The sequence below is a fragment of the Leguminivora glycinivorella genome, chromosome 4 (assembly GCF_023078275.1).
Source record: "Leguminivora glycinivorella isolate SPB_JAAS2020 chromosome 4, LegGlyc_1.1, whole genome shotgun sequence".
In the NCBI taxonomy this organism is placed as follows: domain Eukaryota; kingdom Metazoa; phylum Arthropoda; class Insecta; order Lepidoptera; family Tortricidae; genus Leguminivora; species Leguminivora glycinivorella.
The window spans coordinates 10,057,481-10,074,915 of NC_062974.1; the positions used below are offsets into that span (position 1 = coordinate 10,057,481).

Here is a 17,435-nt window from a genome sequence, read left to right on the forward strand (position 1 = left end):
TGCAAATTCAACTTTTTGCAAATCCAACATTTTAGGAATTCAACTTGGTGGTCCTGGAGGATAATTTGATGTAGCTTACTACAAGCAGACAATCCCAGAAAGTAAACCTATTGACACGGCTTCCTTCGATAGGGGTGCCCCTGAGCATGTTTTAAGACTTACGACTACTAATTAGCAAAGACCGGAATTCTTCATAGCGAAAATCAAACTGTCAGAGGGATTGACCAAGCTATTTTATCGACGTTCACGATTATTTGAAGTGCAGCACTTCAACAAAATTGTTGTAAAAACCGCTCAACAATCCTCAACAATAGGCCAACGAAAAAAATAACTTATATCCACCAACTTACTATTGAAATGTACATGTAAAGCGAATCTGCTAAAGTAAATCCTAGCGTTCAAGAGCAGCCCGGACAAGTTGTCACAGTCCTCGCGAATAATTGAATAAGTTTCGATACATGACTCACGGCAGTTGCTCCGGCACGACTAGCTGACGACAGTGACGTCACTTGGACAATTCATATCATATCATATTTTAAATAAAACTATGTATCCGAATTCATAATATTTTTAATAATATGTATCGTACCTATTATTAATAAAATAATAAACGAGGATATTAAATTATATATCTAGTCTAGGAGTTGCTATGTGAATTCTTAAATTGTCTATTACACCGTGTCCAATAAGTCCGAATACTCACATTTTACCTCAGTTCTAAAGATATAGGGATCACAGGCCATCAAATTCTTTTTTAAACTAAAGAGTATATTCCTCTTAATAAAATACAAGCACAAAGTACATGAAATTTCCGTTGTGTCTAAGAAAAACAAAGAGGTAAAGTGCCAACAAAATACTTGCTCGGCACGCAGGTGACGAGTTATTTTTTATAAGGAGAATCTGTACGTGTTAAAACAGACGCCACGTGTCCAAAATAAACTATTATGGGTACCGAGGATAGATAACGTTCCGGGCAACTAGAAAAATGTGCCTAGGTTCCAGAGCTCACCATCGGCCCAGGTGTGGGATGCAGTATGTAAGCGAGGTAAACTACCTTCAGTGCTTACAGATAAAAGCGTTAAAATCAACGTTTTTTTCTTTAAAACCAAGGTTTTGGAGAAAAAAATGCCTTAAAGTTAAAAAGGATGCTTGGGAATGAGTATCATGTGTCCCAACAAGACGCACCTCCAGCACATTCGGCAAATGGTATTCTAGCGTAGTTTCAGACTAATTTGGCAGTTTTTTATCCGAAACATGAGTGGCCACCCAGGCCTCCAGGTTTAGGCGTATTAGACTATTTTGTATGGTCATACATGCTTTAAAGACTAAATTTTTATAAAATCATAAACCTAGATCATTTCAAAAAGGTTATCGAGAGTATTTGGGATGAAATGTGAAGAAAACGGTGCGTGCCGCGTGTGATCCGTTTGAGAAGCGTTTGAGGCTGGTAAACAAGTTAATGCTGGAGTTATTCCAAAACATTTGTTGTGAATGTAGTAAATAAGAGTGCCATTCATAAAATATAATAATAATGTAGTAACTATTTGTTCATTTTGTTTTATTGGCTATTTGTGCTGTATTCAAACTTATTGGACACGGTGTATTGTTAACCCTTCGTCTGTGTTTGATAAGGATCCTAACATAAGGCGTTGGACTTTAAAAATGTATATCAAAGTTAATTATTTTATGAAAATTTTTTGACAGACACAGACGACGGGTTAAGTATGTTACGCAATTTACCCGAATAAATCAAATCGTTGCATCAAATACCTATGTCGATCTCGATACAAATATCGATGCCAACAGGCATCTTACTTTCAGTTCAAATATTATTATACCTATTTTGTTTCTAATTCTCGAAAACTACCTATTTGAAAAAAACCCCGCCCCCCGTGCCCATGTGATGACGGGTTAAGAATTTCATTTCCCGTGGGTATCGCAGAAGTCGACTGTGGGATATGGGTTAAATTGTGGCGTAGGCGAGAAGCTGGCAACCTATCACTGCAATGTCACAATTTGGATTTCTTTCAACCCCTTTTTGCCAAAAGTGGCACTGAAACTTAGTAATTTATGTGCTCTGCCTACCCCTTTATGGGATACAGGCGTGATTATATGTATGTATGTATGTAAACAACACTTATCATAACATTAACCGTGTAATTCAGTTGCCGCAATAATCTGCAGTTTTAAAGTAGCAATAATATACATCCATGATGTAATTTATCTCCAGCTCTTAATCTCAACCACGTCAAGTACGGCACGCATTTGGCAAGAATCTCCACTATACTACTCACCAGCCAAAGCACGTAACACCACACATCATCTGCACAAAGTTTCAAAAATAACTTTACCTCTTGCATTTTTATATTGCATTTATTCAAGATGCTTCACGTCAGTTTAATAAAAATTAATTCGGTCGATATAAATTTACGTTCTGGAAGATTGTTTGAATTCGCGAAGTTTTATTGCAACAAAGAGTTTTCTCCTCTACAAAGTCGTGATTAGATCAGTAATGGTTTGAAGTAGTAATAAGTAGCTAGAAAGATTTTACTCGGATTTTATATTTTTCAGGCCCCTTAGCCGAATGGCATTTCTGCGATGCGAAACGCCACCGAAATGCCGCAGAAATGTAGTCTGGCTCTGTTGCGCTAACAAGCAATAGCGATAGAGATAGTTAGCTACGATAGAGATATTATCGTGAGCGTTTCGTGAGCGTTTGTGCATTCGGCTACGCACAGAGGACTCTTCTTTTTTCGGTAATCAGGTTATATTTAAATAAAGAAGGCCATTCACCTGGATAAAAAAATACTAATCGAATCTTAGGTATATTTAAAACTGATTTGGAACGTGACAAGTAGTTTGAAATCAAAATTAATAACAGTTAATATCAATCAATTTTATTTTCGCTTTTTACACTTACAGTACAATAACATTTATTATTGTAACGTTTTAATAATATTTACACCTTCGTTATTAATTATATTATTTGGCAACAACCTTGAGCATACACTATTTTTTTTTATATATTTTGTTTCAACAACTAACATCAATTTCTAACCGTTTTCATGGATGATTAATATAATATTTGAATGAAAAATAATTGGAACAATTATGAATAATACCAGTGATTGTATTGTTTGTTTAAATACTATTTTTTGTTTAAGTATGTGATATGACATCTATTGAGTGTATTTACAAGTTGATAAACCGGCGAAGATTCAATATAAGATCAATCAAACGAACATAAACGTATAAAAAGTAGCTAGCCATAATGACATCGCCTATATAATTACTAAAAACTTTAGGTACACTATTCAACACAATGAATAGTATTTCGGAACATTAAGTTAAATAATTGACATTTTATAATAATTATTGACCCAACTTATTTCAAGAAAATCCTAAAAATAAATATTTAAGATTGTTACATATAATTTTATATCAATTCGTGTGTAATTTGTACATCAATTATTTTATAATTATTAAAATGTTAGTATACTCGTATGGTAGCTCAAATAAATAGTTTAATTTCATCTTATTCTGTAATAATAAATTAAAATATTATCAATAGCGTCAGAGAAAGCTAAAATTGATCTATGAGTTAATTAAAACGTCAAATTTTACCATTTACTTAGCAACATCGCTGCAAAATTAACTTGGTCTGACTGTATCATCATTTTCGAAACTAAAAGTTCTAAACTTTAAATTGAATGAGTATTCATATACTCCAATAACGTGATACTGAATTGGCACAATTTCGACCACAGTATACTATTCGTTGGCACACAAGTTCATATCCAAGACATTGGCACATGAGTTCTAAGTGGGTGGTTTGAGGGGCGTGTTCCCGACGTGCAGATTGGTGAGTTGCGGCAGGAGGATGGCCGCCGTGGAGATGGCGGTGACCAGCACGAACACCGCCAGCAGTGCCCGGTCCGCCACTACCGCCACCTGTCGACAATTTTACGAATTATATTTTCTATAAAAGTAACCTTGACAATGCTGTGATGCTGTGAAACCAAATCATAACAAGCTAGTTTGCAGCTATTTTTACGGCCGCGCCGATGCTACAAATGTTATTTTAATCGTTCATCTTGTATGAAATGATGACGTTTACTTAACCCTTTCGCCGGTAAGGCTATCGAAATCGTTGCCGGCTTAAGACGTCGGTCTGTTTCTATAACCTTAAAAACTGTTCTATAACCTTAATGACATTCAGAGACTGTATTAAAACAATTTAACAAAATGGTTCTGTGAGCTATCAATATAAATGTATTTTGGTTTAATTTCATTGGCATTGGGAGTATAAAGCAAAAGTACCTACATTCATATAACACTGTCAAAATATTGTCGATCGAACCGTTTAAAATTAGCTTCGACTTGTTGTCCGATTCTATCAAATGGTAAAGGGAATACCTAATCAAGGGCGCTGTAGATAATATACTTATAATGAGGTGTTTAATGCGTTAAACCCCGCGTCAAACGCAATGCATTTGCCGAGTACCCCTAAATTAATGATCTATGTATTGTTTTTACGAAATACGCAGCTTTTCAAAATAAGAGTGTGGCCAACGAATTGTGTTTGAAAATGCGTTTTTCGTACCTGCTGCCCTTCTACATAATATATGATGTAACATGTAACATATTTTTATTTTAAAATAAGTCTGTTCATGATGCGATCTTAAAAAACATGTAAAAATGAGATGGTGGTAACTAGACGCAAGGGATATTTTCTGAGCGGGGCCATAAAATGTCGTTCAAAGCTCTATTAAAGATTTTTTATGAACAGGGCCGTAAAAAATGCTGTAGCACGTAGTTTTTCCCTAGACTAAAGAATGATGCGCGTTCTGAACTAACAACCCTGGTATATTCAGCGATGTATATTGAAATTATACGTACCTACTAACGCCTATTAAACATTTAAAAGGTAAGTACCTAATTAGCGCTATAAAGTAGTTCTTAACAAACACAAATTTATTAAAGAGGCTTTTGAAATCACGATAATTTGTGCAGCTTTGGTCGTAACGCGAATAAATTGACAATTATAGAATCGGGATTTCCTTCCTAATGCCAAATAGCTCCTTAAAGACAACAAGGACAGTGGGTGTTATTTGCTAGGCCCATCAATTATTGAAGCGTCCCCGGATTCAAATACTGTCTTAATTTTCATTTAACTTCGTGTTCCAATCCAATTTAGCAGATTTACTTCACGGCCTGAAATAAAATACGTGTAAAATGCTTGTACCGTTACCATGGGCTGCCCAAGTGAGAGCCGTATTACTTTACTCAGAAAGTAAGTGAGTTTACGTTTGTTTACAATATGTTGTGCCTAACTTCACGCCAAAGAAGCTGCTTCTATCCCTTTCTAAGTTTATCAATAAACGGAGAAAGAACTATAGGCGAATGCTACGCCTCTGGTGTTTACGCGATGGAACTAAAATCATTAGTAAATGTACGAGTAATTTACCTATCGAAATCTGTCAATATAGGGTCTACTGCAAATTTCGAAACATATGCATAATACGCATTGAGGGATTCTTCCTCTTTCACTTTATACTGATAAGAGTAAAAGAGACGCATGTCCACATTTCGATAACTTCGGTATTCGGTAGTAGGCCTCAAACCATAGGCCAAGTCATTCTGACGTGACATTTCTGTCAAGTTATACAAAAATCACACGGAATTTTCACGATTATATTTGCAGTTTTAAATAAAATTATGACTAACATATTGCATTAATTTATAATATTACGTGAAATTCAAGATTAGCTAAAATTGAATAAAAAGATAAACCAGTGAACAAATCAAATAAGGTACCTAATGAGTTATTTTTGGCCATCATTTTGTACTATTTACAATTGAGATGATTATATTGCTCAAAGCAGTTTTTGGTTTCAGAAAGATGACGGAAGCTATGATTGAAATCAATATTTCCGAACAAACCCGTATGCAGTCAACATGGAAGATGGTTCAATTGATATTAATACTGTGGCACTCTGGCAGTTACGCTACTCAAAACCTTAGGGCAGCAGAGGGGAGCAGTACCAATTTATAGGTGTTTTTGTTCCGAAATGCACTTAATGGTATTATTGGCCATGATCATCACAGGTATATGTATAGAAGTGCTCCAATAAAGGAAAAAACCTCAACTCCAAAAAATCCTGTTACTCAAATAAAGTATTTCATTAATTGACTTTATTTGTGATGTTCTCGAGTAGTAAAGAAATAGAAATATTTTTTTACAGAAAAAGGGTACATAGCATCTTATATAGAATTAGCTTTTGCCCGCGGTTTCGCTCGCGTACGAAAAGAATTCTTATTCAAACATATACAAATAATAAAATTTTCATTTGGATCCGTAGGTTTCTATGCAGACGTTTGTCTGCGTTTTTTTCGATTACTTATATTACTATTGTTTTTAAAAAAGAAATGCTTGCAGTGGTTGTACAAATGTTACACAGCGACCACAGCGTAGGTAGTAGTACGAGTAGGTATGTATTCTATATACACTGAGGAAACTACATATTGTACAACAGAACTCACATAGCTCCGTATCTCGGCACTATTGTCGGTGGGTAAAAAGTACTTTCTCGCATTATCGCTTACAATTACCGATTGCCGACCGATTACCCCTATCCCTATCCCTAACCCTATCCCTATCCCTATTAGAGTTTGCTCCCGGGAAATACCAGTACCGAAAATACCGCGAATTCCTGGGATTTTCAGCCAAGCAAAGAACCGGGAAATCAACTTGAAGGCTCTTTTAAAATATCCAAAATTATACCCTGTAATTTATGAATTTATTATGCACACTATTGGCGCTTTGTAAATAATTTAGTAATTGTTCAAAAATACTTCCTTTCATTCATAAAACATTGTATTGTGTAGTTACTAAATAGACATAAGTTTAGCATTTGAATATGTGCAATGATTACTTTTATGTTTAACATGGTAATTTGTTATTCCTTGTATGTTGTATTAAATATTGTATGTTTGAGCTGATGGCCAAGTGGCAACTTGGCCAGCAGCCATTGGCAAATGCTCCCAATAAATTAAAAAAAAATTGTTTTGACAATTTTGACACAAGGACTTAGCTGAAATGTTAATCGTTGACGCTAGACGCCGATCGAAATTCAGTCTAGCTCTGTCACGTCAATACGGAAAAGTGATAGAGATAGCTAAGCTACGATAACGATGTTATCATAATCGTTTGTGCATTTGGCTACGTGCCCTGCCAAAAAATGGGATATAATTTTTACTTGTTTTAAAATGCTTTTCACTATGCTTTCACTTTTGTATCAAATTATAATCTTCATATACACCACGTAATGGCCTAATCGCCTTCAAAAGTTCCATACCTTACCTTAAACTTTGTCGTTATGTCGATGTCGTTGTAATTGATGTTTGATATGTACGTAAACGCTGAATTGTAGGTTTTAAGTTATTAAACAGTTAATTTATTAAATACTTAGCCTGTTACTCAAGAATATCACAAAATAAACAATGTCACAGAATGAGATACTTTATTTCAGTAATAGGATAATTTTTTTGAAGTTTTTTCCTTTGGTACACTTCTAATATATACCCACGAGATATGGTGTTATGGTGACTATGGGTACACGTATTGTGCATTGAGGAACAAAAATGCCTAAGATGAATTGGTACTGCCTGCTGCTGTAGGTAATCAGTTGATTCGTAACTCGTAACTGCCTCATTCCTTATCAATTTGAACAATCTTCTACGTTGGGTTTGCTGAATACCATACGGCTTGCATGGAAATATTGTTTTCAATAATAACTTCTTTTTCTGAAAGCAAGCAATATAATCATCTCAACTGTAGCCAAACAGTACAAAATGATGAATAAATATAACTCATTACCTTTGTAAAAGTATCAAACACTGGTTTCATCACTGGTTTATCTTTTTATCGAACTACTGACTAACTGCTACATTTAAGCTGTTCTTGAATTTCACGTAATATTATAAATTAATACATATTAGTCATAATTGTATTTAAAATTGCAAATATAATCGAGAAAATGTTGTGGGATTGTTATATAATTTGACAGTAATGACACATCAGGGTGAATTGGTGGTTTACTTTTACGCAAGTGACTGTCATGATTACTCACGTAAAGTATTGAGTTTTTACTAGAGACTGTCAAATAGTTCTGGTTCTATTGACTTCATACAGTTAGAAAGAGAGCGCCTTAGCTGTAAAGTTAGGAACGTATTGAAAACTCGGAGTAAACACGTTAATAACTTATGGTACCGATGAAAATTTTAGTACCTGAGCGTTTCCGCTTGGAGCGCTGTTCAGTTTTTCCATACATTTTCCGTAACTCTCACTGAAAACGTAACGTATTTTTTCCCTTAAAAAAGTCATGGTAAGGCTACTGGTTTCGATTTAGTAAACTTTTTTCGCGAAGTTGTTCGAGTTTCAAACATTTTGCAGTACGCGAACTGCGTGGGTGTTCCGATTAATCAAAATGTCAAGGATAGATTTTCAGGCGAGGGAGTCAAACGTCAATTACTACTGAGTCACGGAGGGGTACGCGCCTAGTACTTGTACTTATAAAATCCTGAATCACACGTATTGCTTACACTATCCTGTTGAACGCGTTGATTCGACGGTACGACATAGTTTTGATATGGAATTTCAACACATTTTAAATTTTCTTTAATTCATTACTGTACGGCCTACGCTAAGCAAGCAGCAGATTGTAAAAGTGCCTGGCCTCTTAATTTACTCGTGTATGATATAAACTTTGTACATTGTACGTTTAAAAGATTACTTTAATATTTCTTCTAATAAGTAACGTGATTTTCCCTAATCTTTAAGATCACTAAATATAATGGCAATGAGATTTAGAAATTCATGTTTACATTTTCGACTTACTGCTACATTTTTGTTTGCCAAGTCAACGCTTTTAGCTAAAGAACATGGCTTGCTTTGAACATATCGTAGTGTTAGATGCGATTCCGAGGGGATAATGAGTAAATGTGCAGCTGTCGTAGTGGCGTGGCGGCGCCGGCAATATCCGATGCTGTACATTAATTACGTGCGACATGCATAACCGTCAATTCCTACTGAAATGTCGTAATTGATGAAGATCCAGGGCTGCAAAATACTGACTGATTGACTTGAATCCTAAGTTTTTGAACCTCTAGGTACTATCAGCTGCAAAAGTGCATGGCGAATTTATCAATGAATTCATTCATAATTTCTTCATGCGCTTTTGCAGCTGATAGTACATGGGACCCTAGCACGCATACGTTATTTTACGGAAATCGCGATCGCGATAACTGTAAGACAGACAAAAAGTAGACCGACAATCGTTGACGATTGACGTTTGATTGACTCCGTTTTGTACTGTAGCCATCTCTCTCTATCGATCTTCCGCATTTGTGCAACAAAGCCAGTTGCGTATCGTCTACCACGGAGTATCAACGATTGTACTTTTGGCTACAGGCCCAGCAGAAATGATGAAGCAGATTCAGGGCTTCCAAATACTGACTGATTGACTTAATAATATTTATGTTATTGAATAAAATAAGGGTGGAATCGTAGATGTATTCAAATGTCATTTAGTCTGCTTTATTACTACATAGCGACATTTGAATAATTGTGTTATGTAACAGTAAATTACAGAGACATTACCCATTCAATTCATACCAGTTTCTATGCAGAATTGCGTAAAAAATACTTACGCGAATGTAGAAAATTATATTAAATAAAAGTACAAATGATTCAAAGCCAGAAACCAAGTTTTTTATTTATTCTCTCAATTAAAAATTCTAGTTATTTCTGGCCAGGACTTAAATTACTCCACGAATACAATTTATGCTGAAAAAATTGTTTGACATTCTTAGCACAAATCTTTATTTCTTTTGTAACCACTTTGTTATTATTTCCTTCGCCACGCTAGAAGTAGTGGATTATAAAAACACTCTTTGTTTCGTAAAAGCGTATGCACATAGGTTTAAAGTATTGTGTAAGGAAGCATAATAAAATTATTCTAAATATTGCAGCTTTTTTATTTACATTCATATAATAAACCAACAAAACTCACTTAATTACTTATGAAATAAAGGACCCCTTTGTACAAAGTCTTTTCTAAAAACTACCGTGACTCTGCATAGATTCTATCTCAATCAAGTTTGCTTTCACGCTCACAAAAGTTTGTTTATATTATACATAAAATTAATTGTTTGATCGAGATTGCGATTTTATTAAACTTTATTACATTGACAAAGCGTAGTAACTTTAGTGCGTTTTCACATTATCCGATCCGATATCGGATGTAGGACCGATATCCCCATACATTCAAGCCGCCATCTTTGATTTTTGCCTTTGAAATCCTTCCTACATCCGATATCGGATCGGATAATTCTAGCTTCTCACTACAACATTAGTTTACTGCATAATAGGCTATCGATATTACACTTTAAACAATATTAATGAATAAAAGAAAAATCTAGACACGCGGTAGCGTGTCAAGCCAAGTTCAAGTAACAGAACTGGCGAGCAGCACCGTGTGTTATATTACACGAACCATTTGGAGCCACTTTTGACCCCCTCATAACTCAAAAACTATTTTACATAAACGTGTCAAATTTGGCTCATATATTGAGACATGCGAGATAGACATGTGCGCCAAATTTCATACACACATCTCAAACGGTTATTTAGATAATAACGTCAAAAAACCGTCATTTTTATCATATATATACCTATAGACTTAAATTCTAACCCAGTTTCAGATGACCTAGAAAGTTCAAATTTGGCATGCAGACAGGTAATTAGGTAAAAACACAGGAAAAAATCAGAAAATGGTAAATTTCGGATATTTTTTTAATCCTAATATTCCCGCGTTAGTGCTTACAACTTTCGTATTTATTACGTTATTAACTGGGATATAGAATTAATTATTGTATCAATATTTAGCGCATATAATTTATCTACAAAAAGTAATGATATCCCATCAAAAACATAAATGTGAAATGACAGCCAAATTAAATAATATGCAACCTATATGCCTTGGTTGTTGACTTCAACGAAAAAACCGGCCAAGACCGTGTCGGGCCACGCTCAGTGTAGGGTTCCGTAGTTTTCCGTATTTTTCTCAAAAACTACTGAACCGATCAAGTTCAAATCAATTTTCCTAGAAAGTATTTATAAAGTTCTACTTTTGTGATTTTTTTCATATTTTTTAAACATATGGTTCAAAAGTTAGAGGGGGGGGGACAGACTTTTTTTTCCTTTAGGAGCGATTATTTCCGAAAATATTAATATTATCAAAAAACAGTTTTAGTAAACCCTTATTCATTTTTAAATACCTATCCAACGATATATCACACGTTGGGGTTGGAATGAAAAAAAAATCAGTCCCCACTTTACATGTAGGGGCGGGGGGGGCCCTAACAAAACATTTTTTTCCACTTTTTATTTTACCACTTTGTCGGCGTGATTGATATACATATTGGTACCAAATTTCAGCTTTCTATTGCTAACGGTTACTGAGATTATCCGCGGACGGACGGACAGACGGACGGACAGACAGACATGGCGAAACTATAAGGGTTCCTAGTTGACTACGGAACCCTAAAAAGAAGTGAAATCTAAATGGGTGCCAAGTTCAAACTATATCATAGCCCTCGCAAGTTCTAAACTTGTTACTTCTTATTTTATTATTCCGAAATTTGGCTTGCTGGTAGAAACTAGCCATCGAACATAATTCGTATATGAGAACTCGCCAAGTCAGACCTCAGGCTACAATATATTATCCTACTGAGTAAATAAGAAGAAATGATATTTTATATTGTTATAAATAAATTTATGGACGGACCATTGAACTTGGCACCCATTTAGATATCACTTCTTTTTTCGTTGAAGTCAACAACCAAGGCATATAGGTTGCATATTATTGAACTTGGCTGTCATTTAACCTTTATGTTTTTGATGGGATAAATTATTCACGACACGAAACCGCTAAGATGGCGTTCGAACCGGAAGTCAACGCACTTATAGTTTGTAAATACTAATCTACGTAGCAAAACTTTTCGTATTATTTTTCTATCTACCCACGTTGTCGGAAGGTATGCAAGAATATATGACGATAAGCTGTGTATAAGTAAAGAAAATGCTAAACATGGGTTTCGCAGACGTTTGGCGGGAACTTAAACAAGGTGCTTTTATTCTTTCTGACCTACCTTTCCAAAGTTTCTACACCCACGTTTATTCTTTACCGAATATGCGAATATGTAGTTTCATACGTATGTATATTATAGACAAGTGATACCTAGACAACGATCAAATGAAGCCTGCAGAAGTTTAACTTGAACGCCACCGACGAGTAAACTTTTCCATGTTAGTGGTATCATTTACGGTTTATCAGTATTAGCGTGTAATTACCTATAAAATAAGTTCCTAATCTGTTTCTCTCTAGTCGAGATTGGCGCGGTTATGGCGCTCATTGGAATCGACTTGATGCTGATGGCGCCACAGAAATCACAGAATATATAATTATAGTACCTACAAGTACAGTCTGACCAAAAGAGTAGAAATTAAAAAGTGGCAACATTGTAGTATCATCCCTTTCAAATCAATATGTGTGAGAAAACGGGACGACACTACGATGTTGCCACTTTTTAATTTCTACTCTTTTTGGTCAGACTGTACAAAAGGCTCACTGTCAACGACCTGTCAACGGCATGCTACATTAAGTTCTATTGTGCAGCGAGAAGGTCGTCAATCTCTATGGGCCGCGAACTTGCGGCTGCCGGAATGTATAAAAAAACGAGGAGTGTGCCGCACCGCATCTGATAGCGCGCAAGACTCAAGCAGCGTGCGGCCTCAGCATGAATAGAGAATACACCCTGTCAAACACTATGCAGCTAGTCTTAGCTAGTCCTGTGCAAGTTGCTGACCTAATTCCACTCAAGATTAGCACGCTCGAGGTGATGTTGGTGTAGCAACAACAAGCGTACCAGGCGGTCTAGCTCAACTGGCACTCTCGCCCGAGTCCATACTTGAAATCGCGCTTGATTTACTCGCGCGCGACAACGCAAGTTGTGCTAAACCGCCAGATACACGCTGTCGAACACAACTCAGCGCTCATAACTCTGTGCAGCCATGGCCCCTGCTGTTAAAGTAGCTAACCTGTTACCATTCAAGATTGCTGGCGCTCATTGGCGGCGCAGCACACTATGTGCAGGCATGGCCCATACTTCTAAAGTAAGTATACGAGTAAGACGCTGTCGAACAGGCATCGATGCTTGTCACTCTGTGCAGCCATTGCTCCCGCTGTTAATGTATCATATACCTGTTTCCACTCAAGATTGGCACGTTCTAGACGTTCGTTAGCGGCGACCCGCTGTTCGTGGCGCGCAGCGGCCTCGCACAGCGTGCAGCTACAGCACGCGTATCGCACGCACGCTGTTGGACAGACATCGATGCTTGTCACTCTGTGCAGACATTGCTCCCGCTGTTAATGTATCATACCTGTTTCCACTCAAGATTGGCACGTTCTAGACGTTCGTTAGCGGCGACCCGCTGTTCGTGGCGCGCAGCGGCCTCGCACAGCGTGCAGCTACAGCACGCGTATCGCACGCACGCTGTTGGACAGACATCGATGCTTGTCACTCTGTGCAGACATTGCTCCGCTGTTAATGTATCATACCTGTTTCCACTCAAGATTGGCACGTTCTAGGCGTTCGTTGGCGGCGACCCGCTGTTCGTGGCGCGCAGCGGCCTCGCGCAGCGTGCAGCCACAGCATGAGCATCGCACGCACGCTGTTGGGCATACTTCGGTGTTTGTGTCATTCTGTGCTCCTGCTGGTAAATACATTGTTAGTAAACGTGGGCAAATAATGTATTTAAAGGAACATATTAAAAAATATACATAGAATGACCGTAAACACTAACTTTGCCGGTAACGGGCTGAACGTTTGGTCTCCCAATTTTACTCCTATGAAGAAAACCTATTGTATCTGTTAGCAATCTCTTGTTAAAAACGATTACCAAGATTTCGTTAAACTTTAAAATCGTTTATGGACAACGGCAACGCCATAGGTATAACATTATTTTTACTATTAAAAACACAATTCATAATTTCAGTGACAATAATAATTAGCCAAATATTATTGCCTATTTTTTATTAAATAGGGTTTTATTTTATAGGTAGAATTAGTTTAGTAATAGTTTTATTTGTATTAGTTTTATATGTTTGGATTTTTACCCATATATAGACGAACATCATCCTCTGTGCGTTATCCCGGCATCGGCATTTGGCACGGCTCATGGAAGCCTGGGGTCCGCTTTGACAACTAATTATATGGACGTTATTATGCAAAAATGACTTAGAAGTTTATTTTCAAGGGACTTACTATAGACCTGGGATCTATACCTACAGTTCCCATGATCATGGGCCTTGACAGACAGATGGAAGGACGGGCGGACAGCCAAGTGAGCCTATAAAGGTTCCGTTTTCCCCTCTAATTATAAGATATAGAACCCTAAAAAGAAAAGTCTTTCCACGAGCAAGGTTGTAATCAATCAAGATACACGTATCAGATATCAAAGAGTGCTCACCCATTAGTCCTATCACTATCACCTACGAATATAAAAGAAAGGGAAATTAATACTGTACATACGAATAATAGTTTTTTGGCTTATGATTGAAAAATATTTGTAATATCACTATTGAGCTACGAGACTTAATTTAAAAACTAAAGAACAGATATAAAACCAAAAACAAAATACGAAACTTAACTTTAATGCCAACAATGATAATTCAAACTTAATTTAAAACTCAGTAAGAAAGGCTATTTTAAATTTTAAATATCACTATATTCTTCTTTATTCTTAATTTTTCTTTAGATCCACAACGACCGGCTAATATATATTGGCGGTAACGGCTGATAATCTGGTAAGTTAATGATGTAAAATTGTTAAACTCGTTAAGTTCCAAAATAGCGGAACTCTCCATACAAATTTCCACCCTCCATTTTAGGGAAGTGGGGGGTTAGAATGAGAGAAAAAGTAGCCTATGTCACTCTCCATCCCTTCAACTATCTCCACTTAAAAAATCACGTCAATTTGTCGCTCCATTTTGCCGTGAAAGACGGACAAACAAACAGACACACACACTTTCCCATTTATAATATTAGTATGGATTATAATTATAAAAATTTTGGGAGACCGAGCTTTGCTGGGACGAAATGTGGAAATTCTTTGTTTTTTTTTTTAAATCAGATATTAATCGTAGACTTATTCATGAAAACATAGACATATAAATTAGAGCCGGCGTAGCTTTATTTGACGTTTATATGCGCATTGTAATATGCCTACTTGAAAAATAAATATTTCATTTTCATAATAAAAACACTTAAATTAAAATCTTACAAAAAAAACTTATAACAAATTAAAATTTATTTAACATATTAAAATTCAAATTGCGGATTACCCTAGAGTACCTACTCCTCCTAAATCGATTTTTTTTGCTCCAAAAAGCCCTCATATTCCCTAGAGTTACACCACGTGTTTTTTCTCAAGTTAAATTGGGTCACATTTTGTTTATAGGATATGAGACGATCGGAGCGTGTCGTTTTTTTGGCCACTTTTTTTTAATGTAATATTTTTTATGATACTAGCCAACATCACTAGCTTTTTAAATAGGTAACAAAATGACCCATACAATTTTTTCATATTTTGTTACAATTTTCCATGTATTTTGTATGAGGTAAGTAACAAAAGAGGAAAGTAACAAAAATTTATGGAAATTCTGGGACACTTTTCTCTCCTTTTTATAGAAAGATCTCATAATTCTGAGTTCCGAGTAGAATTAATTCACAAAAAACTAAATTTAAAAAAAAATGGATAAAAAAATGCTCATCGATTGAAAACTCGCTATTTTAGGCATATACACGTGTCGTCTAAATCGCCTGATCCTTTAAATTTCTCCTCCGTGCGTCTGGCTTCCGGTCAGAATCGAAACTGAACAAATAGTTAAACCGAGACGAATTCTTTGGCAATAGTAAACAATAAAACTACTAACAAAGTTTAGGGTTAGTTGAGCCCGGATCAAACCCAATGAATGTTAACTAAGTTAATGCATACATTCTTCATTAATGTGACGTTTTCCATTAAAAGGTACTACATTGCCGCCTACCATGACTACCATGAGCCTAAACTTTTATTGTTCTATTCTATATGCACGCGACTGTAGTTAACGTAGAATAACTTACATGCAATGATGTTCACCAAATGTGACGAGAGATGGCGCTGTATCAAGAGTGAGAATTTCTACATCACGCTAAGGGGGGTTTATTGGGAAGTTATGTAAGACTTGCGGATTTCTTTATGGTATATAAGCCTTATTTGTAACTGGTTGTTTTATTTCGTAGATCCTTCACTCTATTTTAAGGAATTACGGGTACAATGCGAGCATACCCTTTTTCTATAGCGCAATAGAACATTGGCTAGTATCTTTATACAAATTAGTCAAATTACCTGTTCGAAAGTTTGAGTTGCAGACGTTCATAGGTTACGGTGGATACATAGGACCGTATGGTATAAAAATATATGCTTAAGCGATAATTTGATACCTTTTGCTTGCGAACGGCACAGCTGTGGATGGAGCAAACTTTCACTGGTAAATTAAAATTATCTAAGAGCCTCTGTGAGGTGGGTACGATATTAATTGGATAAAGGAATAATTCTGCTAACTATTACAAATAAGAGAAACTTTCTGGTTTCAAAGAATCCAATGTTATTAGAATTGTGATTCATGACCAGAATAATAAATTATATTAGTTAAATAACCTAACAACGAAATTAAAATTAAACGAGAAAAAATAAAAAAAAACCCTGACATATTTTTAGAATTATTATGAAATTATTTACCTATATTATTGTATTTGACGATCGTAATATGAATTCTTGTAGATTGACATGCAATTTATACTGTAATTTGTATTATGAAATAAATGAATCTAATCTAATCTAATCATAGTGGACCGATTTACATGAAACATGGCTAAGAACACCCCCGAATAATTCAGCTTTCAAACAAAAAGAACTAAATCAAAATCGGATAACCCGTTCGGGAGCTACGATGCCACAGACAGACACACACACATATAGAGACAGGCAGTTAAACAAACAGAAAAACAGAAACGTCAAACTTATAACACCCCGTCGTCTTTGCGTCGGGGTTAAAAAGTAGGTATTTTTACTATTTAGTTTATAGTTAGGATTTTCAGAAAATTATTAGCGAGTGCAAAAATCGTGTTTCTATTTCACAAGTTCGGAGATATCTTTTAAGAGCCGTAGACGAATGAAGGACAAGCGACAAGTAAAATTATTGGTATGATAACTATAACATCAGCAAACGAAAATGAGAGATGCTATGAAAAGTCATGTCATGTGACTT

At 35.9% G+C, this 17,435-nt stretch overlaps 1 protein-coding gene across 4 annotated transcripts in view; it reads right to left on the reverse strand.

Moving 5' to 3' along the window:
• Positions 1-2,909: 2,909 nt before the first annotated feature.
• The window catches only part of LOC125225225 (neuronal acetylcholine receptor subunit alpha-10-like), a 111,504-nt gene continuing 96,978 nt past the window's right edge, over positions 2,910-17,435 (reverse strand). Inside the window, exons 10-11 of one of the 4 annotated variants that reach the window (XM_048128832.1) lie at positions 13,683-13,834; positions 2,910-3,951 (exon numbers count right to left, since the gene is read on the reverse strand). In XM_048128832.1, coding sequence (XP_047984789.1) covers positions 3,820-3,951; positions 13,683-13,834 — 284 coding nt within the window. In that variant the 3' untranslated portion in view covers positions 2,910-3,819. Of the gene's footprint in view, positions 3,952-13,682; positions 13,838-16,608; positions 16,631-17,435 lie in introns of those variants that run through there. The other 3 variants (XM_048128831.1, XM_048128834.1, XM_048128833.1) reach the window with 3 other exon arrangements.